General features: G+C 41.1%; 1 protein-coding gene across 1 annotated transcript in view; it reads right to left on the bottom strand.

Moving 5' to 3' along the window:
- The window catches only part of FUT9 (fucosyltransferase 9), a 56895-nt gene extending 35382 nt beyond the window's left edge, over positions 1-21513 (bottom strand). The window contains exon 1 of the mRNA XM_035110684.3: positions 21372-21513. Within this exon, the coding sequence (XP_034966575.2) occupies positions 21372-21513 (142 nt within the window). The remainder of the gene's footprint in view (positions 1-21371) is intronic.
- Between the last annotated feature and the right edge of the window lie 5983 nt (positions 21514-27496).

Raw genomic sequence — 27496 nt, 5'->3', positions numbered from 1 at the left:
ACAAAATCTTATATTCACATCTTTTACCTTGCTCCGCCGAGCTATGACTTCCCCCCCTCCCTTCATGCGGGTTTCTTATTAATTCCCTTTTTTGCAGTTCCTTTTTTGTCATATTGGTCAATTCGTAAGGTTTATTTTAATCCTGCGAGAGTTTTTAACGATCTACAGTTTTTCTCCATATAGTCCACATATTTACTCCAGTCCTTTTGAAACCTTGTCTCCCCCTGGTCACGAATCTTGCATGTCAATCTAGCAAGTTCAGCATAGTCCATCATTTTTGTCTGCCACTCCACAATTGTAGGTAATTCCTGTAATTGCCATTTTTGGGCTAACAAAGTCCTAGCCGCGGTTGTTGCATACATAAACAGTGTTTGATCTTCTTTTCTAATCTCTCCTCCCATTATTCCTAACAAAAATGCTTCTGTTTTTTTTGGAAAAGTATATCTAAACATCTTTTTCAATTCGTTATATAAACTTTCCCAAAATCTTTTAACTTTTTCGCATGTCCACCACATATGATAAAATTCACCATCTTTCTCTTTACATTTCCAGCAACTTTTGTCACTCATTCTATACATTTTAGCTAATTTAACTGGAGTTAAATACCATCTATACATCATCTTATATACATTTTCTTTCAAGGCAGTACATGCTGTAAATCTTAAAGTTTGATTCCATAATTTCAACCACGCATCATATTCAATATTATGCCCCAAATCTTTTGCCCATTTAATCATCACTTCTTTTGTCAACTCATCTTTTGTATACCACTCCAACAACAAATCATACATCTTTGCCAAAAGCTTTGTTTTGCCTTCTAGCACTTCTATTTGAAATTTGGATCTTTTATCCTCAAAACCTATTTTTCTATCTTCTTTAAGCACATCATTTATTTGATGGTATTCTATCCATCCTGTTAATACTCCTTTAATGTCATCAAAAGGTTTTAAACTCCATCCTTTTTCCGTTTTCGTCAAGATTTCCTCATACGTGGCCCGCCTCTTCTCCATATTTACTTTCTTAACTGTTAATACCTCTGCTGGTGAGACCCACCAGGGTGTTTTAGTCTCTAACAGCCTTTTATTTCTTTCCCACACCTCGTATAGAGATCTTCTTATCACATGATTCGTAAACCCGGTATGTGATTTCTTTTTGTCATAACATAAATATGCATGCCATCCAAATCTATTGTTAAAACCTTCCAAATCTAACAAGTCCGTATTCTCTAGAGTTATCCATTCTTTTATCCAACAGATACAAGACGCTTCATAATAGAGCCTCAAGTCTGGCAGGGCGAATCCACCTCTTTCTTTCTTATCTACCAAAATTTTATATTTTATTCTAGGTTTTTTCCCCTGCCAGACAAATCTTGATAAAATCTTTTGCCACTCTTGGAATTGCCTCGTACCTTTAACCACAGGTATAGTTTGAAATAGGAATAACATCTTAGGTAATACATTCATCTTTATTGTTGCGATTCTTCCTAAGAATGACATTTTCATATTAGTCCATCTTTCCAGGTCTTTCTTTATTTCCTTCCATACTTGTTCGTAGTTGTCACTATAAAGATTAATATTCTTTGCTGTCATCCATATTCCCAGATATTTTACCTTTTTAGCCACGTCGAGTCCATGTTTTAACTGTAATTCCTGTTTTTCTTCTTTCGTCATATTCATTGCCATAACCTTGGTTTTTTGTCTATTTAATTTGAATCCTGCCAATTGGCCAAATTTCTCCATTACTTCTATTGCTTCTGCAACACTTTCCTTTGGATTTTCCAATGTTAAAACTAAATCATCTGCGAAGGCTTTCACTTTAAATTGCTTTGCACCTACTTTAATATCTCTAATTGTAGATAGGTCTCTTAATCTGATCAATAATATTTCCAGGACCATGATGAACAATAACGGTGATAAAGGGCAGCCCTGTCTAGTTCCTTTTGTAATTTCAAGATATTCTGTTAGGGTGTTATTAATTATCAATCTTGCCTTTTGCTCTGAATAAATCGCCTCGATCCCATTCACGAATGTATTCTTCCCAACCATTGATTCCAAATTCCTCTTCATAAATTGCCAAGATATATTGTCAAAAGCTTTCTCAGCATCTACAGACATCAAAACAGCTGGTTTATCTATCTTGGTCTCCAGATATTCTATTACATCTATTATGTGTCTTACATTATCCTTTAACTGTCTACCAGGAAGAAAACCAGCCTGATCCTTATGTATTATTTGATTTAAAACTTCTTTCAATCTCTTGGACATTATATCTGCAAAAAGTTTATAATCATTATTCAATAGTGAGATTGGTCTATAATTTTTAACTTCTAAGCCGTCCGTATCCGGCTTTGGAATCAATGTTATATATGCCTCTTTCCATGTATTTGGGATCTTTCCCCCCAACAGAATATCATTCATCATTAATATCTCCTTTCTATCTTGGCCCATCAAGGCCTTCCTCCTAAGTTTTACCCCCATCTTCCAATAATTTCATTTATTTTATTTAAATGCAAACCTACCCCACTATTCTAATGCATGCACTTCATTCAGGGTGGTTTACAGGTATAATTAAAACCTTAACTTCTAATGAAATAGCAATATATAAAGCAAGCACTGAGTTCAGCAGATAAAAATAAGAATAAACAGATTTTTCTGAGTCTATCTTCTGAATTTGTGTGTCCTGGCTCTGGTCTGACATAGCCATAATTTGACAGTTCCATTATAGTTAGGTGAATAAGGAGCATTTGTATGTTTTAAACAGAAGTGACAGTTTCAACCTGTCTAGGACATAGGGAAATAATTAGCAGTCACTTTCTGATGGACTTAGATGCGTAATAGGAGCAAGTCTTAGTGGCTACTGATTTAACAAAAGCAAGGTACAAACAAAAATTCAAAATACTACTGTGGGAAACTACATGTCCTAATTTGTTAACTTGATGAAATGCAAAAGGCATCTTGCACAATTTTTTGATCTCAGGAAAACGACACTCCAGCCAAATTAACTGAAAGTAACTAGAAGCATAAGCTTTTTGCAAATGTTCTGTTCATGTCGGCTGTATGTAATTTTGTAATTTTGGATTATGCGGAATGCTTTATCTGAGTGGATGTAGCAACCGAGTAATTTCGTTGTTCCCGCAAGGGGACAATGACAATAAAGATATCTTATCTTATCTCTTATGTATGGTATGCAGGCCATTGGGGTATATGAATTACAGGCCACTGTATGGGCAGTCATTAAACACATGGAGGTTTCTGTGTTGCAAAATGGATCTTCAGACTCTGCAAACTAGATGTGCAGAGCAAATTAACATGAATCTTAAAACGCGTACTTGTATTGTTAATTTATAGAGCAGGGATAGGGGTCCACTCTATACTGCAAAATGAGCATGTGAGAAAACAGAGTTAAATTTGCTCCTTCTTTCAACACACCTTGCTGTGCTCTGTAGATTTATGGCATTTTCTCCCTGCCTGGCTCACTTCCACTACTGAAGGTAGGCTGGGGAAAATATGACTTAAAAGAGCACAACTTAGCTAGGCAAGATGGAGGAAGGCTGGATTTTGTTTCTTTCATTGTGAACTCCTTTGACTGTGCAGCAACTTGACCCTCATCCTTGTTTTATACTACATTAATAAGGCAAACTCATACAAAAACGAGACACAACTGTCCCACACATCGAGTTTGACTGTAAAGGTGCCGCTACATGGGGGAAATATACCTAATCCTTTCCATTTCTGCCACTTTTCTACTAAAAGATGAGCTCAAATCACCTAACCTCCCCTTAAAATAAACATATATGGGTACCTGAGAACAAAAAGGGTGGGTGGTGACTTCTGCTTCAGTCTGCAGCCTTTATATGGTTCAGCACTAAGTGCTGACTCAGAGAACACAGAGCTACTGGGTGACAGGGACTCAAATCACAATCCTATACACCTTTTTTTTATAAATAAATTATACTATGGCTTCAGGGTGCTAATGAGTCTTTAGCACAAATTATTTCCCCCTCTTTATGACAGTGATATTGTTTTACTTTCTCTCTTAGTTCAATGTAGGAAAGTCCCTGAAACCTTGCACATCATAAGAAAATGTTCTGCAATGTATTCTTCATCATTATATTTATTGACCCCACAAAACCAACAAAATATTAGATGTCATACCATTACATTTAGTTTTTTAAAAATAATAATATGTGCCTCGTATTATATGGAGTTTGTGGTGAATGTCATTTTAGTATTGCTGCAAAGCTAGAGAAGACGTATTAATTCAGCCACCAATATTTTGGACAAAGCGTTGTGCTCCATTGTACAGAATTTAATGTCTATATGTTTGTTCCTTGTTCAGTGGAACTTCCATAGTGCTCAGTTGCTTTACTAAAAGGAGTTTTGTCCTATGCTTCAAAGCCTGGCCATTTCCCACTATTGCACTTCATGTTATCAAACTTCCAGTGCTCATGAATAGAGTTCTCCTTTCATAACTCCTGTGATTGCTCCTCTCATTTCAGCAAAAGGAAATCAAGCATTTTTACTGAAAATTAAGCTGACATGTTCATTATACCACCCCTTTTACTGAATGAAACATATTCACACAAAAGAAAGCTTGTCTAGGGCATCTGTTCATAAGGAGGTACTGTTTTCCTGGGAACTTGAAAAGTTTTACCTATTGACAAATGGGAGAAGTAAAATGGAACAAAACTGAATGCAACTAAATGTGCCTCAGATTTCCAAAGGTCAAATCAAGGGTGATCAGTTACATTCTCCAGTACCACTGACCCTTTAAAGCTATTGAAAAGAAAGTTTAAATATTAGACAAATGGGAAGTAAGAACTTCACAATTGTGAAGTAAGAACTTCACAATGGAGATGTGACATGTCCTTATCTGCTGATAATAGTTTAGAAGATATTGCACAAAGGAGAATTTCTTAATCACTACATAGCCAAAAATTTCAAAAGAGATGTGCCAAAAGCCATTGAGGTTTTAATAGGATTGTTGATGCTAAAGATTTGCAAGGTATTGAGGCTACAGACATACCCAGTTCCAGTTACTGGGACTCCATCAGAATGTTAGAGAGCAAAATTAGGAAAGAACTGTTTTTCGCTGTATTGCCGCAAGAGCCACCCAAATGAGTACAATTTTTAAATTATCACTGCTAAAATATATTTTAGGCTGCATTGATCTAATAACAATTTTCTAATTTTCTGCTGCATTCATATGCCAAGATTCAAGCCCATAAAAGTGTTGTTGTTTTTAAATGAAAGCCTAACTTTAATTTAGTGGTTTAGCTGTCTTCAACGATAATAATTCAACTTGATATAATTAGAATTAAGGATCTGCTTACAGCCAGACACAGTTGCATGTTATTTACAACAAATCTACTTATTTATGGAATAATTCAGTTTAATATTGCATCTTTTATTATTGTTGTGTAGACAGAAGGCGTCTACTTGTGATTTAATGAAATTGCATACAGAGAGGTTTCTGTTGTTTGCTACACTTAGGTTTAATCACCATCCTGTTCTGTATAGTCTAAATAAAACCTTCCACATTCTAGAACCTGCAAGTGAATATTCTGCATGCTAAATACACACAAAATATGTATGACAGAAAGAAACTCATTTGCTGCTTTTCAATTATGTTAGTGTGTAGAATGGTGGGCCACAACCAGCCCAAGGGTCTAATAGCCACACCAAGCCTGCCAAGCTACGTATTATTAGTGAGCCACATCCACCTTTACAGTGCCTGATGACACTAGGTATGGGAAAGTTCAAACTGCAGGTCCTGCAATGTGCACTCATGATTCTTCTTTTGCATGCAAAATCCAGAACTTCTTGAGTTTCTGCACATTTTCCTGTTGCCCTGATACTTCCTTTATAGCTGCAACTTGAATAGATAAAATTTACAATCTCCTGATGTTATATGATGCCTTGTGATTGACAGGTGGGTGGCCCTTTCCGTATGCCAAAGTGATCCGTGAAAGGCTGGTAATTTCTGGCTGGTTGCATTTCCCCACCTCTCACATAAAACACAGGACAAATACTAAGTATTGCAGGTTTGCAATGTCAAATAATTTTGGAAAAGAAAAGAGAATGAGCCCGGCAATTACTTATTTAAATTGGGATGCTTAAATGCTTACCAGCCACCACAGAATATTTCAGTCATTCCTCCAACATTTGCCAGTGGCTTAGCAACAAACTAGATATGATTGCACAAGAACATGCCGAAAATGAGTAGCCCTATGTAAAAAGAGGGAAAAGCCATGTCAAACAATAAACATCTTTTCCTGTGTCCCTCCATGTACTTTTGGTAAACAAATATTACCAAAATAAGGAAAACAATGACAAGATGGTACGTGCTATGGATGGAATTAATGGAATGCCTTCGGTGAACAACAATGACCATGGCTCCCTTAAAGCTCTACAATTTTACCTCACAGTTTGCTAATAATAATAATATTGGCACAGCATATTCTAGAGGGCGAGGAAAACATTAATTGTATAATTAATTATTATGAGGGGAAAATAAATATTTTACAAAGCTGCTCAGCAAGGGGAAAAAAAATCATAATTGCTGAGTGCAATAAACAGTCAAGGAAAGCAAAAGAAAATTATATCACTGTGACATTTTCAAATTAAAAGCAAAACAGTCAAAATTGCATCCCCTAGTTCAACCATGAACCTTTTATTATAACGTAATGTAGAAATGTTGGTTGAGGTGGCCAAGTAGATGACATCCCTTCTAGAAAGCGCTGTCAAAAGTGGGTCTACTCCACATTGCTACATAAGAAGCTGTGATAGCCCTATTAAAAAACAAAACAGTCAATGGAGCAAATGCTCACCTGGATCCTGTCCTAATATATGCTCTCAAAATAATATCTCCGCATTAAAAGCTTCTCTGAAACTGTCCAAATTCAGGCACTATTTGTGGACTGTTATATGGATCCTAATGTCTATAGGTGACTTGCTAGTCTTACAGTGAAATATAGAGCCCTTGATAATAAATACATAATCTATATTTCATTTGCTATACAGAATCTATTTCTAAGGAGCTAACCTTTGCTTGTTATACGAGAAAATTTCTGATTTCAACAGAGATTAAAACTGTTAACAATTATCTGCAGCATATTCTCTATTCAGAGAACTTCTTATAAATTTATTTGCTTTTAAAATAAATATATTTTACCCCTACTGTGGGATTTTAATCACATTTCTAACTACATATAATAATCATCATTATTTTGAAAGTACTGTAGTTTTATTTATTTCAAATGTTTCTGCTATAAAGAAGTCTGCATAAGACCAAATAAAATGACAATCATCCTAAACAGTTTATGAACTACTGTAGTTTGAGGAAGAGGTCAAATGCCAGGCATGCCGCAGAAAGATATACTGAAGGGAAGCACGTATACTAATTAAAGAGCTACAGTTTCCAATGTATTAAGGACCACTGAAATGCCCCTGGTGTAATTTACAGATGGTAGTGCCATCACCACCTGTATTTTAATACTTTACTCTGAGCACATAGAATCCAGACCTATAGTATCTCAAAGGGAAGAGCCAGAGATCAGCTATCCTCCTAGTAATTAAGTGCCTTGAGGCAGAATAGTTATGTAGTGTGGGCAAGACTGCCCAAGCAAAGGCTCAATACTCAACCTCAGGTCTCTAAGATAGCTATTAAAGCAAAAGAAATACTAGCTGTATTTAAATAAAACAAACAGTGTTTCTGAACTAGTCCTAACACTGGATATAAATCCTTTAAAAAACCCAGTCTCAGTAACTTACAAATGAGAGCAAGTCATTATTCTGCGTGCCTATAGGATGGGTTCCGGAAGATAAGACGCAGAGCTTCCCCAGACCAAAAAAGCATGTTTAAAACCATCTATTTCTTAACTTGTGATTCAGCAGTAGGAAGGCTAGCTTGAGAGAAAGCCAGCATCGAAATGGGACTTTGAGTTTCTAAGAAGTCTCTAAGATAGCTATTAAAGCAAAAGAAATACTAGCTGTATTTAAATAAAACAAACAGTGTTTCTGAACTAGTCCTAACACTGGATATAAATCCTTAAAAAAACCCAGTCTCAGTAACTTACAAATGAGAGCAAGTCATTATTCTGCGTGCCTATAGGATGGGTTCCGGAAGATAAGACGCAGAGCTTCCCCAGACCAAAAAAGCATGTTTAAAACCATCTATTTCTTAACTTGTGATTCAGCAGTAGGAAGGCTAGCTTGAGAGAAAGCCAGCATCGAAATGGGACTTTGAGTTTCTAAGATTAAATATGTCATGGGGAGGGGGGGGGAACCTTATGAGGTGTAAACCTGAGAAGATATTTCATTTTGTAAACCTGAGAATATATTTCATTTTGATCCAGATATTTCATCTGGATCAACTCAGTGAAACCGTTTTCTTTTGGATTTATGCACACCTCAGGTGATGTTTCTGTTCCTTGCTGTTATGGAGGAACAAAGCCTCTAGCAAACATAGTGACAAGAGGGTTTAGGGTTTGGGTACTCTTACAATGTTTAAAAGAGTAAAATGTGTAACTTACTCTCTGTGGGTTGTGTCCAACTAAGCTATACTCAGAGTAGATGCATTGAAATCAATAGACTCGAATTAGTTGTGACTAACAAGGCCATTGATTTTAAAGGGACTTAGTTGGATATAGCATTGTGTTTGAACATTAACAATAATAAATTCCTTTGGTGAGGATTCCTACCATGATAGCATCTAGTAGTGCAGATGGAGAAGCAGGAGCTCAGCAAAATATTTTTCAAACTTGTTGCTGCTGTTGTGGCTCTCAAATAGTACTGAGTAAACATGTGAAGAATAGTACACTAGCAAGGCAATTCTACCATACCATGCATGTATAACATGGAGTGGGTGGTGGCAGATAATCTAACATAGAACTTGCCATGTCCACTGCCAGGCCATTTTGCTTTGGACAAGGCAGGAGATGAGTAAATAGAAGTTTTTTACCCCCTGAGTCACACCTGTGACTCTTCACCAGTCTGACTCATCTTTGCCTCTTGGCTTCCCTCCTACCCTGTTTCAGCTTTTCCCTCTGATTCTGGACTTCTCTGCTATGGACATTCCCAGCTCACTAAGCCCTGTTACCCCTTCAGCTTCCAACACCTCCGCTTCCCATTCTTCTCCCTCTTCTACCTCTGCCCACTCATCATTGTCCCACCAAGACAACTTGGGCTCTAAGCCATCTTTCCTTCCACCACCTCTCTGCATCCAACTAGTCCATGACAAACAATGGATATGTTATACTGCTTAATAATAATACTCTTAAAATATAACAGGTACCCCCCCCCCCAAATACTCATATGGTATAGAATAATGTTAAACAATACAAAAATAATGTGAACTAAACTGTGGCCAATAGTCCATGTGGCAATTTTGGAATTAATTTTAAAATTTTCCTACATTAAATTAGATAAGAGCAGAACAAACCCCCAAAACTAGAAAGAAAGAAAGAAAGAAAGAAAGAAAGAGGCATATAAATAGGGAAATCTGCTCATTCTTATATGAATAAGATACATGTGTCTGCCAACATTCATAACATTTTGAACATTAATAATAATAATAATAATAATAATAATAATAATAATAATATTTATACCCCACCCATCTGGCTGGGCTTCCCCTGCCACTCTGGGCGGCTTCCAACAAACATTAAAATACATCAAATATCACAGATTAAAAACTTCCCTTAAGCAAGACTGCCTTTAGGTATTTTCTAAATGTCAGGTAGTTGTTTATCTCTCTGACCTTTGATGGGAGGGTGAGGGAACCGCCAGAAGGCCCTCGGCACTGGACCTCAGTGTCAGGGAAGAAGGATGGGGGTGGAGACGCTCCCTCAGGTATACTGGACCGAGGCCGTTTAGGGCTTTAAAGGTCAGCACCAACACTTTGAATTGTGCTCAGAGACGTACTGGGAGCCAATGTAAGTCTTTCAAGACCGGTGTTATGTGGTCTCGGCGGCCGCTCCCAGTCACCAGTCTAGCTGCCGCATTCTGGATTAGTTGTAGTTTCCAGGTCACCTTCAAAGGTAGCCCCACATAGAGCGCATTGCAGTAATCCAAGCGGGAGATAACCAGAACATGCACCACTCTGGCGAGGCAGTCCACAGGCAGGTAGGGTCTCAGCCTGCGTACCAGATGGAGCTGGTAGACAGCCGTCCTGGACACAGAATTAACCTGTGCCTCCATGGACAGCTGTGAGTCCAAAATGACTCCCAGGCTGCGCTCCTTCAGGGGCACAGTTACCCCATTCAGGACCAGGGAGTCCTCCACACCTGCCCGCTTCCTGTCCCCCACAAACAGTACTCCTGTCTTGTCAGGATTCATTCTCAATCTGTTAGCTGCCATCCATCCTCCAACCGCCTCCAGGCACTCACACAGGACCTTCACTGCCTTCACTGGTTCTGATTTGAAAGAGAGGTAGAGCTGGGTATCATCCGCATACTGATGAACTCCCAGCCCAAACCCCCTGATGATCTCTCCCAGCGGCTGCATGTAGGTGTTAAAAAGCATGGGGGAGAGGACAGAACCCTCAGGCACCCCACAAGTGAGAGCCCAGGGGTCTGATCCCCCCCACCACTTTCTGAACACGGCCCAGGAGGAAGGAGCGGAACCACTGTATGACAGTGCCCCCAGCTCCCAACCCCTCTAGATGGTCCAGAAGGATGTTATGGTCGATGGTGTCAAAAGCCACTGAGAGATACAGCAGGACTAGGAAACAGCTCTCACCTTTGTCCCTAGCCCGCTGGAGATCATCAACCAGTGCAACCAAGGCAGTTTCAGTCCCATGATGAGGCCTGAATCCCGACTGGAAGGGATCCAAATGGTCCGCTTCTTCCAGGCTTGCCTGGAGTTCAGCCACCACTTGCTCAATCACCTTGCCCAAGAATGGTAAATTTGAGACTGGGCGATAATTAGCAATATTTGCCCGGTCTAAAGATGTTTTTTTAAGAAGCGGTTTAATGACCTCCTCTTTCAGCGGGTCTGGGAAGACTCCCTCACAGAGGGAAGCATTCACCACCCCGTGGAGCCCATCGCCCAGCCCTTCCCGACTTGCTTTTATTAGCCAGGATGGGCAAGGGTCAAGGAGACAGGTGGTCAGTTTCACTCGTCCAAGCAGCCTGTCCACATCCTCGGAGGTAACAGATTGGAATTGATCCCATAGAACATGACTAGACAGGGCTCTGGCACTCTCCCGCCCCGGCCCTGCTCCCACGGTGGAGTCTACCTCTTTCCGAATCTGAGCGACTTTATCTGCCAAAAACTTTGCAAAAGCATTGCAGGAGATCTTTGGGTCCTTGCCAGGCCCTGATGACAAAGGTGGTTCTGATAGATTCCGAACCACCTGGAACATAAATCACAACAATTTCATCAGTCTAAATTCCTGTTTTGCATTTTGTATGGCTTTCTGTAACAAGTTATGTGCTAATTTGTGTGTGAATATGTTAATAAGTATTTAAGAGATTGCAATTCCCTGATTCAAATATTGAAGATCACACTGTTATATTTGTGTTGCTAATGCCGATACTGAAAACATTTAATAACATTTTAAAGAATCAAAGTATATAGATATGTGTTCAAAAATTGTAACTGAGCAAAAAGTTACTCCAAATATCTTACCCTTAACTGCCTCAACTCCTGAAGCTCAAGGTGATGAAGGCAAAACTCTAGCTTCACTCGCATGCTTTCAACAGGGCTTTAAAACACTAATGAGGGAAGGAACCAAAACTCTCTTTATTGTGCTGTAGGGGAGAAAAAGCACAAGTTGTACCCTCTGATTTGTGTCTTCTCCTCCTGCTGGAGAATGCTAGTGTGTATATCATGTTTCAAGTATAGAATTTATGATATAAGTCAGCTTTTGGATAATACTCACCTTGTGCCCAAAGGACACTTAAATAGACAACTCTCATATTAGGAATGCTGTGAGCATTCACAGCCTTGTGAGTCATACCAAGCTGAGAATGGTGCCCAAGATTCTACTTGCCCCAAAACTACCATTCCTGATGTCCCTCACCTATTCCCCTAAGGCCTAGCAATTTGCCTATGGCAACGGGAAAGACAAAAGGTGGTCCTAGGAGTGTCGTCTCCAGCTGGGGATGGACTGGAGCCACTAATCTCATAAACCTGGGGTGGGTGGGGATGCTGCTTTTTTTTCCAGAGGGCATTCTTTCTGGGAGAAATTATGCCAATAGGGTGGCCCCAGTCTCATCCCTGGCAGGAGAATATGCTCTGACAGGACTTTGTCAGTATTTGCTGCTGCCTCTAACATTATCACCAGTAGGTTTCTGGGTCCATGGGGACACAGAAAAGGAACAGAAGGTGGTTGCTCCATGAATGTGAATTACACTGACAAATCTTTAATCTTTTTGGGTTGAGCCAGCCTAAGGAAGAAATTTGGTCTGGTTCACATTTTAGTGCAAAACTCTTTAATTAATACACAAACTGAAATGCAGCTATGCTTCGAAATTCACGCTTCTCTCTGAACAAGCAATACTTTTTAAAAAATGTGTATCAGGAGAAATTTGCATTAAAATGCTGGTGACTTTTCATGAGAACCTCTTTTTTTAACATCACAGTGATGTGGGAATGTGGAGACATGGACCTAAGATTGGAAATATAACAATGTGAGAGAAACCAAAATTCATAGATTTGTCCTTCCTTAGTTGAACCTTGGCATCCTTATATAGTACTAGTCAACAGCAAGTGAAAACCATTTCTACCCGACTATTTCTGTGAGTGTTTTAAATTAGGGGAGGGAGGAGTTTGCTGCTGCTGCTGCTTTTGTGATTGTACTATATCGTCACAATCTTTTGATGGTTTTTTTTATTTAATTGATTATTTTCTTGTCTTGTCTTGTTGAAATTTTAATTTAACTTGCTTTTATCTGTGTGTATTCTAACTTAGGTGCAGCTACATTTACAGTAGAAAATCCTTAACACATCTATATAGGCAGGTCGCCAGAGCTGCCTGGCCATCCTCCAGAAGCAGTTCAAGACATATTTATTAGAACTGGATTCTGGTGGCCAGGACCATATGGGATGAGGGTTTAATCCTTGGAGACTCCAGATCTAGCATAGGTGGGTCTTGAAAATATATGTTGTAGTAGTTTCCCCCTCATAACAAGAATGCTCCTGTTCCAGCCATGACTTCATCCAGGATACTATATGACTAGGGTAAGGAACTGGACTTGGCCAGTAGGTCACATTATTATCTTCCCTACCACTCGAAGTCCAAGACTGACAGGTGGCTGGAGTCACCCACCCACTGATCACCTGGGGGCTTCCAGAACCTCCATTCAAAGCACTATTGAGTCTTCAAAAGTCTCTTAAAGTTCTGGGCAAAATAGTGCTCATTTGCTTTGGATTTTGGACAAACTGGTTGCACTATTCGAGCTGGTACTTTCCCCTTGTTTCCCCAAATGGGGAAAATGTGTCTTCAAAAGTCTCTTAAAGCTCTGGGCAAAATAGTGCTCATTTGCTTTGGAATTTGGACAAACTGGTTGCACTATTCGAGCTGGTTCTTTCCCCTTGTTTCCCCGTTTGGGTTACAATCCTGTTGACACTCACTACCTGAGTTCATTATTAAAGCAAGTGGCACTTTTACTTATTCTAATTCTGGGAAAAGTTACTGGAAAGGATTGGAAATGAATCTGTAAACATTAGAAAACTCAGTTTGCAAAAGTTGTTCCTAACCTCCCATTACATTTCCGTAAGAAGTCTGGTTTAATGTCAGGTAACATGGCAGAATAATAAGCCCTGATCAGATCCTAGTTTATTACATGGGTTTGATAATCAACATTAAGCTAGAGTTCCTAAGTTTGGATGTAATGAAGAATTTGGGGTTAATGTAAGCAATGATCTCTATCCTGAAGCTGATGTACTAGTAGAGGAGGGGAGGGAGGAGTGTGTAGCCATGGCACTAGTTCACAGGCTGCAGATGAAATCGAAATGAATATCTGAACACAGCCAATTAATGCCTATATAATAAAACTGTCACTGCATAACTTGTACATTTATTCTCATAACATTACATCAGTCTGCAGGGCTGCCATGTTTTATTCCCCATGACTTTAACAGCTGAACAGGCAGAATTCACAGATGATCATGTCCCCATCAGTGCACTTGTTGAATTTCTGTCCGCCATGCAGAAGGTATAGACACAGAAGCTGTCTTAAGGGAGGGATCAATGCTTTCATGACATCCACATGAATTACTCTAAGGCTGCTCAGCAGTGTGTGAAGTAGACCTCACTTGCAACTTAGGAGGTAGTTTTTAGGGAAAATAAGTGTTCTGCCACACTTGCACATAATCTTGCACAAGAATTCACACAGTGTAAGTTTTTGTTGCAGGTGCCACTTGTTACATTCTATTTTAGAACTCTCAAAAATGCAGGTTTTGAATTATTTAACTTATCAATGCATGCTTCAAAGAACTGATTTTTTATTTCATCATTCTCTGTGAAAACTGGTTATGTAAAAGTACATTCAAAATTCAAAAATACAAAGAGGAAAAAAGGAGAAGCAATGGAAACAGCAAAAGCATATTGACTTTGGTAAGGTAAAAGGTAAAGGTAAAGGACTCCTGACAGTTAAGTCCAGTAGCAGATGACCCTGGGGTTGTGGCGCTTATCTCGCTTTACAGGCCGAGGGAGCTGGTGTTTGTCCTCAGACAGTTTTTCCGGGTCATGTGGGCAGCATGACTAAGCCGCATCTGGTGCAATGGAACACTGAGACCACCAGAGCACCACACGGAAACACTGCTTACCTTCCCGCCAGAGTGGTGCCAATTTATCTACTTGCACTTTTTGGCATGCTTTCGAACTGCTAGGTTGGCAGGAGCTGGGACCGAGCAACAGGAGCTCACCCTGTTGTGGGGATTCGGACCACCGACCTTCTGATCGGCAAGTTCAAGAGGCTCAGTGGTTTAGACCACAGTGCCACCCGCATCCCTGACCTTGGTAAGAGTACATACCACATTTGTGATTTCCACCAAGCCCTCTTTGAATTCATGCAATTCATGATGTGCCCCATCATCTTACTTAGCCTATGCAATAATAATACTTTTTAAATGCTGTCTTCATTTACCCACTGTAGTAAGATTGTCCATTTATTTAACAATGAGCTGAAATAATCCCCAGTGATTTCAGGGCAACTTACTTTCAAAAAAGTTTGTTTAGAATGAAGGTGTTGCAGGATGGAATTATTAAATCATCAAGCATAAGTCAAGTACAATAGCATTCATGAGTAATTCCTAATGGACATGGATAATATTGCTACTAGATCCCTTGTGTCTGTGCATGGTGTGGTTGATTAATACTGTCATAACATTGTCATTGTGCAGGCTTTATGCAATGCCACTGTAAATGCTTATAGTACATTGCCAGAATGAGAAACAAAAATGGTTGGAGTTGGGGAGTAGTGGCAAGGGAGATGCCAAACCTTTTTGATCTTATACTCTCCTCAATTACAATGCAATGTGACAAACCAACAGCAAATTTGGGCTAAATTAAAACACTCCCACCAAAACCAATGGTGAAACCAATGTGAATGTCTCCATCATCAGCTCTCAACACTTTGCTCTCTTGTTTACATGAGAAAAGAGGATTCCAAATAACTAATCAAATAATCATGACAAAATACCAGCGGTATATAAGTCCTGCAAAGTTCATTCACAGGGCTACAGCATGCCTAGAAGACTGGGAAGTGGGTCTCAGCTATGGATTTATTTATTTATTTAGCAAGTTTTATATACAAAGTGATTGTAGTAAAACCTCAAAACAGTTTACAAATAGAATAAAACAACAGAATTAACAGCAAAAAAATCCAGCTATGTAAAACATTCAAAGACAATTAAAATCAGCAATAAACTGAAAACCAGATTAAAACACATGTCCACCATCTACATGTTTGTATAGGCTTGCCAAAACAAAAATGTTTTTAGCAAGTGTTGAAAGGAGTACACTGAAGGTGCCTGCCCAATGCCATTAGTGAAAGAAACTACTCTGCATGAACACAACGGACATTGCACAGACAGGAATCTGCAAAGTCACAAGAAATGTATCTCACATCAAACCACGTTCCAGTACCACTGAAAGACCTGAAGATGATAACTTCATAGAAAGGGACAATGTCATCCCGCTCACCACTCCTGCTGCAACAAATCCAGCACTCCATGGTCAATGCTACCAAGCAAGGACCAGCCATCATGCTCCAAGCTATTTGCAGGATTATGTTACATGAAGGAATCTGTTCTTCTGAATCACAAGTGAATTTTCCAGTTTTATTCCATTGCTTTATTTGTTTAGTTTTATTATATTAGTTGCAGTTTTTATTGTACAGTTGAAAATGTTATCAAGTGTTCTAGGATTTCTCAACTGTTCTGTGGTTTTATATTTAGGGGGAAAGGAAGGGTGTAACCTTTATGTAAAATGTAGGGTACATTTGTAAGCTTAGGATAATGAACTGAGCAGGGAGGGGGAGACCACGCCCCAGAGCATTATATCTGCATTTCTTCCTTAAGCACCCAAAGAAAAGAGATGGAACTCCCAAGCACTCTTGACACATGACCATGGAGGGTCTCCATATCCCAGGCATGTCCAAAGTCCATTTTGGGGGCCTAATCCAGCCCGCTGGTTGGTTTAATTAGGCCCTTGTGGCAGTTTATTTCCTGGGGTAAAATCCTAAAAAAAAAAACCTCAACAACTCCAACCCTAAAAGAAGCTCAACAACTTCAATCTTAAAAGAAGTTCAACAACTTCAATCCTAAAAAAAAAAAAACGCTCAACAACTTCAATCCTACCTTCACTTCATCAAATCTTTGAAAAACTTTTTCATACCACTGCCATATCCCATAAATTCTGTCCTGAAACATAGGGGAGTCGGTGTCCTAGCTTAAAAAGTCTCCCTTATTTAACAGGTTGAATCAATGTACAGGGGATATATGCACTCTGCATATACAGGGACATCATAGGCCACAAACCCCAAACCAGCTCCATTATAAGTAAGTCATGTCCATCTGATTGTGCAATTAATTTCTGTTTGTGCAACATGGTTTCCCCTACCTTCCCCCCTCCTTGTAATCCCTCATGAAACATATGTGTTTCAGGGGGTCCCAAAAACACTCCCAAGATGCTTAATGTGATTTAAATAATTAAGGTTTATGATTTAAGTTGAAAATATATATATATATATATATATATATATATATATATATATATATTGCATGTTTAAAGGAAAACTTTGTTGTTATCCTCTCTGGGTGCAGAGAGAAAAAACAAAGAAAGGGGGGGAACCACAGCCAAATAATTTGTGAAAATTCATGCAATTATCTTTAACAAGAATTTGTATTTAGGCTACTGTAACCATTCTAGAGATAAGGGTTGCTGAAACAAAGCCTGTGAAGAGCCTTAAACACTTGAAAGTTCTAAATATTATATAGTATTACAGTATTGTTATTTTCATTATATTCTTTATTGTTGTCTGTTCTGGTTATCACATTAATACTTTTCATGCCCTTGGAACCTCGAAAGGACTTTTTATTTCCATTTCCCCTTTTTCAGTGAAGAATTTCAGCCACTGTTCTCTAATTCATTACTGAAGTTTATATCTTTACCTGTATCACACCATTTTAATGTTTTGTTTGTTTCCAATATAATATCTTCTTCAGGACAGAAACCAACTGATTGCATATGATTAACACAGATTAGAAGTTGGTAATTTGGTAGCATTTTCCAAAATGCCCCCCATCAACATTTGGAGTCAGCTGCATTCTAGTTTTTTAAAACACAGTAAATTCTCATAGTGTTATATTAAATATACATTTTCCTACATAAAGCCCTGTACTTAAAATATTATTTCATGAAATAATATAATTCATATATTTCAGGTTTATGAAACTATCATTTAAGAGCATTAGTAGTGGAAATATCTTTTATCCAGCATATTTCTTCCTCCCCCCCACTCTTGTAGGTAAAATTAACCAATTTAGTCATACAGATTTATAAACCAGTGAGATGATTGAAACCCCCCCCCACTACTTCAGCCATCCACTCAGCCATAATGCTCAGCTATTGGCCTTGGACTTGTACGGCCTAACTTCTTACCTTGACAGAGCTGTTACAAAGACAAAGCGAGATAAGCATATACTGTTGAACTTTGACATTTTCTTTTAATAAATCAAAATCCAAGGTATATAATTAAAGAATACACACAGAAGTATGAATTGCCAGCCCAATCCTTCTTAAAAGACAATAAGCCCACAGTATCTTCCCTATACCTGTGTTGAAGTATTATCCTAAACTCAGTCCATGCTAAAATTCACCTTCACCCCATCAGTGATTATTCTGGTGCAGAGAAGGGGAGGCAATGTTCAAATCCCATATCCAATGAAGATTTTCCCCAGTTGTAGATGGGATACGAGAATTTCATGCTGATTTGGCAAAACCAATCTGGGTGCAGGTCACCATAATGAGTGCATCTCATACTGTATACCTAAAATGTGCTTGTGGATGGGGGCTAAACCTTTCTATTCAGCATCCAAGGCTGTTCCATCATATCAGTGATCTTTGCAGAATTAAGCCTGCGTGCGTATGTTAATCTCTTAAGAGTAGGTTGGCTGGCATTTGCTTGAAGAAGTGGGACGAATGAATCAAAGTGTTTCCCCCAGTCCTGCCTTAGTCTCACTCCAATGGAGCTAACTATCTGTATGGTGGATGCAAATAGAGAGCCCTCATGCACAACAGCATGCAAGCATGCAGCCACCTGTCACACACAGAGGATCTCCAGATTGGGTTCAGTGCCTGGAGTTTTCCTAACTAAGCACCGTCATCAGAGTTTTTTTGAATCAGCAGCAACAGGCTTATGTCAAACTGTAAGGTATCTGAAGCAACTGCTGCTACCTGGATCATGGTGCCTGTTCATGATGTTGGTTCAGTTTAGGGGATAAAATATCCAGTTGATATTTGCTTTGATGTAATATACAATCCAATAACAAATGTTTCAATTAATTCCAATTTCTTAATAAATTACTTTATCTAACCAATGTTTGTACTAAGGCAAGTCTGCAGAATTCCTCTTTGTCTATAAATGCAATTATTTCTTATTTTATTCCCTTTATTACTAGCACCTAGCAATTATTCTATTTAATTTTTCATTCCCTATATTATGGTGAACATATTAGACACTTATTTTATTTCATTTTATTTTTTGAAACAAAGGCACTGTGTTGCATTTTCCATTTCTTTTCTTCCTCCAGTTATTTTATTGTAGTCCTTTCCTATTCTCGTAGAACAAAGGTTTCTAAATATATGGAGGTAAACTTCTCATAGATCTAGGCTAAAGTGGTACAAATGCAAAAGCCTTTAAAATGAGGGGGAGGTAGAATTCTATGTTTAAGTTACAACCCTCCACATGTGGCTAATGAAATAATGCTTACCTTAAAGGGGCGGGGGGGGGAGGTGAAGGTTAAGATGAAACAAGGAACTACAAATGTAGCATTTGTATATATATATGCATACAATGGTGTCGCGTGTGAAAAAAAGAGAGAACAAAGAACCAATTCTTTCTTTTTTCACACGCGACACCATTCATATATATACAAATGCTATATTTTTTCTGAAAATAATTTTTTGGGGAAGAGAAATTAGAGGAATAGATTTTGAGCTACAGCTTCATAAGGTGATAGAAAAGCAAACCCTCCATGACATAACCGTTACTAGTAATGACAGACTGACTCATTGCCATAAAAACCCATGGAACTGATAGTTTTGAACTACCAACAACGTTTCAACTATTAGCAATTACTACCTAGTTTTCAGCAATCCGGGAGCTCTCAAAAGTTATTGTCAATGCTCACAAATCAAGCAATACAACCTTGGTTTCTAGGTAGATACCAGCATTCAAAAGACATTTCACTGTGCCTGTGAAACTTATTGTGTGTGAATGTGTGTGTGTTTTTTAAGCATTTCCATCCTATAATCCAAAACCTATGCTGCTGCAGTATAAAAGAACATAAGTCCCTTTGTCATATTTGACAAACACAGACACACATGCACTGAAAACTGGAAACCCAAATAGGAATTATAGTAGGATTACTAACACATGCTCAGTTCAACAGAACCGTTATTACAATAAACACTGACTCAGGTGTGTGTGTGTGTATGCACTCATATTTCAAAGATTACAAGATTGCAGAGTTACTTCAGCAACAGGCTCAAAAACCTATGTGTCTAATGTAGCCAGCAATGCTGTCTATAAAGTAATGATGGGGTGTGGGGGGGGGGTGAGTGGAGAGAGAAACTGCTGTCATAACAACCCTTCCACAGAGCACTACTGAAATGCTGAAAATAGTCTGAAAATACTACACCTCCTACAGCGGTATAAAGGGAGGGGGAAGAGGAAAAAGGCATTTCAGTAATGCAACATCCCCCTTCTCCCATCTGGAAGGAGACCATAGAAGAGGGGTGGAGTGCTTTGGCCATTCATTCTTGGCGTCTCCTTCCTGCCTTCGCCCTGAGAGCATCCTAACGGCTTACCTATGGCCCCCAATCACATCACCGCAGCCCTGGGGAGCCAGGTGTGCAGGGTGCCCTCTTCTTCTGCATAGATGGCATTCCTTGCTTAGTCTCGAGGAATGGTCCAGCGCTCCAGTGGAGAAGTCCTGGCGCGAGCCCAGCCAGCTAGCGGGCAAGCAGGAATCTCTTTTAAAGACTTCATTGTACGGCAAGGAGCAGCAGGAGGAGGAGGAGGGAAAGGAGAGAAGCCTGCAAGGGCATGAAGGGACTGTCGAGGGGGGAAACCTCCACAGCTTCACTTCGCCCACTTCTCTCTTTCGAAACGAAACAACCACCAAAAAAAATCAGGAAAAGTTAATAGCTGCTCTGAAAGGAGCAGCTCTCAGAGAAAGGTCTCTTTGGCTGGGCTGAGCATTCAAAATGGGTAAAAAAAAGGGATGAGCGAGAGGAGGAAGGGAAATGCCTCCTGGGTGCCCAGTGACCCCAGAAGGCCAAGAGGGACACGTGCTATTCAAAAACCATGCTTCGCCTTTGCTTCTGGGGCGCTGGACCCGAGGAGATTGGGAAGCTGTTGTTTCTATCCTCGTCCCAAGAACAGGCTCCCTTTTTCGCTCTCCTTCCCTCAGACGGTCCCCTCAGCTTTGAGGGGCTGCCCAAAGGCGAGAGCCTGCTCCCTTTCCCTGCGGGGCAGGAATGCCGCTGACTGACTGACTCGTCCCCCTCAGGCAGCCGCCCGCCACTTGCCCAGAAGACCGAGAGCGCTCCAAAATTCACCCCTCGCCCGCCCCCCGCCGCCCCCCCCCATGCCGGCTAGAGCAGGTGCTCCGAGGGAGGAGCCACTCCTTCACTCACCCGTCCTCGGTGGGAAAAGGCGGGAGCGCAGCCGAGGCGCCGCCCTGGGGGCAGCGGGGCAAGAGGAGCAGCACGAGCAAGAGCGGGCGCAGGGGGGAGCGGCCGAGCCGGGGCTGCTCCTGCGCGCGCTCTCGCTGCCCATCCTCGGCGCCGGTGCTGGATGGAGGAGGCTCGGAGAAAGAGAGAGAAGCAGGAGAGGGAGACACGGAGAGAGAAAGGACTCAGCTTAGGGCTCGCGCACGCGCGCGACCGGCCGGCGCGCGACCGAGCAAGGTGGGGAGGGGGAGAGGGTGGCTCGTGGCTGGGCTGCTGGTGGCGATGTGAGGCGCGCACGGGGTCGCTGCTGCTGCTGCTGTGGAAGACGCCGGCTGGTGTCGCCGCGGTCTTCCCGCTTCGCCTTCCACCCCCCCCCCCCTGCAGCGAAGCCTCGCGGTTTCGACCCGCTCGCCGAGGAAGTCGGAGCCGCTCGGCCGGGTTGGGGTGGGCGAGAAGGAGAGCAGAGGCTCACGGAGCGCGCAGGCAGAGGGGTCTCCTTTTGTGAGGGGCCTCCACCCCCTCGGTTTCTCGCGGCCCCCTCTTGGCGCCGCGCACCCACAGCAGCTCCTTCCGCGGGGAAGGTCGTTCTGTGGGAGAAGGGCAGCCAGAGCCCTCGGCCGCCCCCTCGCTCGCTCTCGGCTCTCCGTCTTCTTTCCCCTCCCGCTCCCCCCCCCGCCCGGTTCTCCAGCGCTGCCTCCTTCAGAAAAGGAGGAGAAAACGAGGCAGGCAAAATCAGGGTTATGCAAAAGCCAGGCAGAAGCATCCCTCATGGTCATGGATGTGTGACACATCGCAAGACGGGCTTTTTCCTCCTCGGTGCACTGATCATTTGTCCTGCTTGTGTGTGGTTTTGCCACATCGCCTTTGTTGGCAACAACGAAACGCGCGTGCAACAATGAGGAGGCGAGGAAACCGGATGGCCAAAGAAATGTCCGTTTCAGATCGGAGAGGGGGGTGGGGGTGGGTAGGCTGGATCTGCCTCTTCGCCTTTGCAAATAAAGGTATCATCCAAAGACGGCGGGGGGCGCACGCCCGAGCTGGGCAGCCGAGCGTAAAGGCAGATCCAGCAGCAGCACCCGACGCTTGCGCACGTGCTGCTCTCCGTACAGTATTTGTTTTCTTGTCTAGCTGGGAAGGAAGAAAGGAGTTCGGGATACAGAAAGGATGCTCTGTTCTGAGCACTTGATTCTAGCCAGCCAAACAGACGCAGGAAGGAGACCTTCTGAAAATAGAAACATCCTTACACTGGGATCAGGAAGAAGTTTGCGATGCACAGCTTTGCAGGAACGCACAGGGCATCTCAAGGGATTTGTTAAAACTAACAAATAGTGCCATCAAGTAAATCCACGTTTAAGCCTATCAAAACGTATTTTGACATGCAAGGCCCAAGGGGGGGACGGGACGTAAATATATGGAAATTAGGCAAGCAGGTGCCAACAACAGATACTGGACTGCCAGCAGCTACCTAAGCCATACCTTTTCAACCAAGTGCGATTCTGAACACTGAATGTCTACAGCTCATACATATAGGAAGCTGTAATCCACACTGGTTTCTTGCTGCTCTAATTGGCTGAAAAGAACCACCTATGATGCACAGAGTGAATGATATCTGGTAGGAAAGTATCAGCTTTCCCCCCTCTGTGGCACTTCTTGAACTCTGCTCCACTCAGGTTCTGGTGTTCTGCCTCATCCTACAGTAATTAAGGACTAGGTAAGACACACAACAGCAATGAGACTGAATTGAGTGGCACTGCAAAGTGCTTTGGAGCACAGAGTTTTAAAACAAATTAAATCAAAATGACACCAAAAAATAAAATTGATATATTGACTAATAACAACAAAATAAAGACAGAACACATTTGAATACAGTGGTACCTCGGTTTATGAACACAATTGGTTCCGGAAGTCTGTTCATAAACTGAAGCGTTCATAAACTGAAGCGAACTTTCCCATTGTATGTAATGGAAAGTGGATTAATCCGTTCCAGACGGTCCGTGGAGTAACCGTTCATAAACTGAAGCGAACTTTTCCATTGAAAGTAATGGAAAGTGGATTAATCCGTTCCAGACGGGTCCGTGAAGTACTTAAACTGAAGCGTTCATAAACTGAAACATGGGTGTAATTGGTTCCAGAAGTCTGTTCATAAACTGAAGCGTTCATAAACTGAAGCGAACTTTCCCATTAAAAGTAATGGAAAGTGAATTAATCCGTTCCAGATGGGTCTGCGGCGTTCATAAACCGAAAATTCATAAACCGAGGTGTTCATAAACCGAGGTTCCACTGTACAGTAGAAGGTCTATTTCAAAATACCATATTTGAATGTGGGTAGCATTGCTATTTTCTTACCCTACCAGTATTCAGCTGGAAACTGAATACTATGATGATGATGATGATGATGATTGATTGCTGCTTCTCTCCCTCAGGTCCCAGGATGTGTTACACATTAACACAATACTAAAAACAATATGAAACAACTTACTAGACCAGATGAACATCTGGACTGGCCTACCATAGCTCCTCTTAGATTCTACAGTGCTACAACAAGAAGGGGTCAAATGCAAAAACGTGGGGGGGGGATTGAGGAGACAAGAAGAACATATGGACATAGACTGCAGGGAGCAGCTCATTTGCTCTGCTCTGCAGCTGATCTTTGCAGAGCATGGTATAAATGCCATCACTAAATGGCTAAATGCTGGCACAGAAGCAGAAGGTGAAAGAGGATATAGGAATTACGTGAACATGAGCCAATAGTATAATGCCTCTTTTCAATGGCCTCTGCGTCTGATGTGTGCCAGAGGTGTGCATGCAGTCTAGGTGAATCCAAGAACTGAAGCAATCTGCCTCAGAAAAATTCAGGAGTCATCCAAGCCAAATTGGGCTGTTCAGAAACCCATTTGAGACCAATTCAGAGATTTGGAAGGGCACAGAGACACAGGCAGCAAATGTGTAAAAAATTGATAGATTTTCCTGCAAGCTCTCTATGTAAGGAAAGCACCAGAGAGTAGGAGGGAGAAAGGCATAATTTTATGGTTGACAGCTCTGCTTCCAACCAAGGGATCATTTTACCTGGACACTCCTTTCCCCCTCTGTTTTCAGTAATGCAGTGCAGAAGGAAATGGTTGGCTAGCATCAACTGAGCAGGAACAAATATCTAACCCCTTCAAGAATGCTTTGATGGTGTTTCCTGCTTGGTAGGGGGTTGGACTGGATGGCCCTTGTGGTCTCTTCCAACTCTATGATTCTATGATTCTATTATTCTTCCACCCCCACTCTACACCCATGTTTCTGAAAATTTTAAGGTTATTTATCTGGGGACAACTACTCAGTATACCCCCCATGCAAATTTCCACCAACCCCCCCCCCCCACAGGGAAGTAAGTGATCACCTACCTTGCACAAAAATCTTCCCAGGCATCTTTCTGAAATATTGAGGTACCCATCCACTAAAAAGGGGCTAAAATACCTACAGGTTTCTTCGAATTCTGCTGAAAAATTCAAAAAGTTATAGGCAATCCTTAAAAAAACCCCTCAAAATGTAAAGCTTGCTTACATTAAAAAGCTCTGCATCTATTTGTCTGAAACTTGGTAGGTTTCAATCCTTCAGAAGGAGCTACTGTATGTACCTGCATGTTTCATTCAATTTGGTTAAACAGCAGAAAGGTTGCTGCCATTTGTTGATTTCCCTTGATATTCAGTGTGGAAGTTAAGAAGCTTCAGATATTCTGCGTACACACATTTAAAGAATTATTACATACCTGAGCTTCTTGCCTCTTGCCAATTTATCCATCTCTTTGACCTCCCTTCCTTTGCTTTATAATCACTGTCCATACACTGTTCTAATGAGGCTCTTGTGTATTGCAGGTTTGTACTGGACTGTGCTAATGGATCCACACAGAAATACTACTGGAAACCTAGTAAAGTGGCCTAGTAGTATGCTTTTTACACAAATTGCAGGTGACCCATCTACATAGGAACTAATTGTTAGGACATTCCTGAAGGAGGACATGCCTTTCTCTTCAATTCGCTCAGCTGGGGCTTTTATAAACTTAGTCTGTCTGCCTGGAAAGACTGCAGTTTGAGTCAGAGACTGAACAGAATTTTGGGGTGCTTGCTGTCTTTTCCAGGATATTGATGTGGGAGCAGTGGACATTTAAGCTGTGCCTTTCCCTATGCTCAATCTGTATATTTGAAAATAAAGCCAAATATGGGAAATATCAACAATTTTCGATGACCTTTGAAAAGTTGGCTAGGTAAAAGCAGAGTTCATGGAACTTCTCACGTCTCAGAGAAATGGGGCAAGCATAACTGTATGATGCTCAAACTGCTGCCATATGGACCTTTATAAAGTTAATGGGTATTATCAGATGAAAAAGCACTGGTCTTCTGCTCTCCATTAATCCTAAGCAAGGCAAGTCCTCCCCTCCATTAAGACTGAATGAGCCAAGCATGTAATATCTGCAATGTCTCCAAATCCACAAGTTATAGATTAGCAGGAAGATGGAAAGATCTGGGTGACAATTTTCACCAGCACTTTCCATCTTCCTCTACCTCAGATGGTATCTAACATCTTTCCAAAGTCCCAGCCAGGTGTGGGTTCCAATTGGTCACTAAATGGCAGTTGTCAATCCAACAGGGAGAATAGAATCCTTAAAAGTGGTTTGTGCCACCACCACCCTGCCATCTTGGTTCATCACCCCTCAAGAGCTAACCATCTACATTCTGTTACTCATCAGTAGACTGAGAACCTGTTTTTAATTTTCGAGGCCAACAAGATAGATCTACAGCACTCCTGTCATTTTAAACCTGCTTTGTGCACTTGCTTCTTACCTTCCTTCTTAATCAAATTTCATAAAACTTGACTGCTAGGGGTCAAGAGTGTGTGCACTTTCCAGTCTCAAGGGTTCTTGTAATATCCCTCATGCCAGTAGGTTGCTTGGGTTCTGTGATGTAGAGTTAAACATTATACTGCTACTTCAGGTATAGGTGGCACTGTGTGAGTCATGCTGGGGTTTAGACTGTTCTTTGTGCAACGAAGCTGTTCCACTATTCAGCAACCATTTTGGCCTGGCCTAAGGTTACCAGACGTCCCCGTTTCCCGGGGACAGTCCCCAGATTTACAAACAACAACAACAACAATTTATTATTTGTACCCCATCTGGGTACAAATTTTATTTGTTTCCCCAGCCACTCTGGGTGGCTTCCAACAGAATATTAAAATAATCTATTAAATATTTAAAGCTTCCCTAAACAGGGCTGCCTTCAGAAATCAACCCCCATACAAAATTCATTGAAGTTGAACAGTGCCCCCAGATTCATTGAAAAAAATCTGGTAACCTTAGCCTGGCCTCTTTTCTGAAATCACCTGTAAGGTTCATATAATAATAATAATAATAATAATAATAATAATAATAATAATAATATAATTTATTATTTATACCCCGCCCATCTGGCTGGGTTTCCCCAGCCACTCTGGGCAGCTTCCAACTGAATATTAAAAACAGTACAGCATCAAACATTAAAAACTTCCCTAAACAGGGCTGCCTTCAGTTGTCTTCTAAATGTAAAATAGTTGTTTATTGCCTTGACATCTGCTGGGAGGGTGTTCCATAGGGCAGGTGCCACTACCGAGAAGGCCCTCTGTCTGGTTCCCTTTAACCTCACTTCTCGCAATGAGAGAACCGCCAGAAGGCCCTCGGTGCTGGATCTCAGTGTCTGGGCTGAATGGTGGGGGTGGAGCATACTATAGAAGTATGCTATTGGGGGGGCATACTAAAGATCAGCAAGTTTTGTGATCCCTGGGAGAGGCAGGTTTCACTTCCTACTGTAGGTAACAGTGTTTCTGGCTGAGAAACACTGGTCATATTGCATCAGGATCCTGAGATCTAGTATTTCCTTGGATGTCGCAGTATTTCTTCTCATCTGAGGTGCTGTGAGTTAAGAGTGAAGTGGAATCCTAAAGCACAGAAAACCAAACATCAAACTGTCCTAAAATGATTTAATATGTAAGATGCAGATTTTAGCATGTCATTGAGTGGAAAGTGAGGATGGGGGCGGGGGTAATCATGGAGAAAGGAGGTTTAAAGTTACATG

This window comes from Zootoca vivipara, chromosome 3 (genome assembly GCF_965207765.1).
Source record: "Zootoca vivipara chromosome 3, rZooViv2.hap1.1, whole genome shotgun sequence".
Lineage (NCBI taxonomy): Eukaryota > Metazoa > Chordata > Lepidosauria > Squamata > Lacertidae > Zootoca > Zootoca vivipara.
This window is presented reverse-complemented; position numbering and strand designations above follow the sequence as displayed.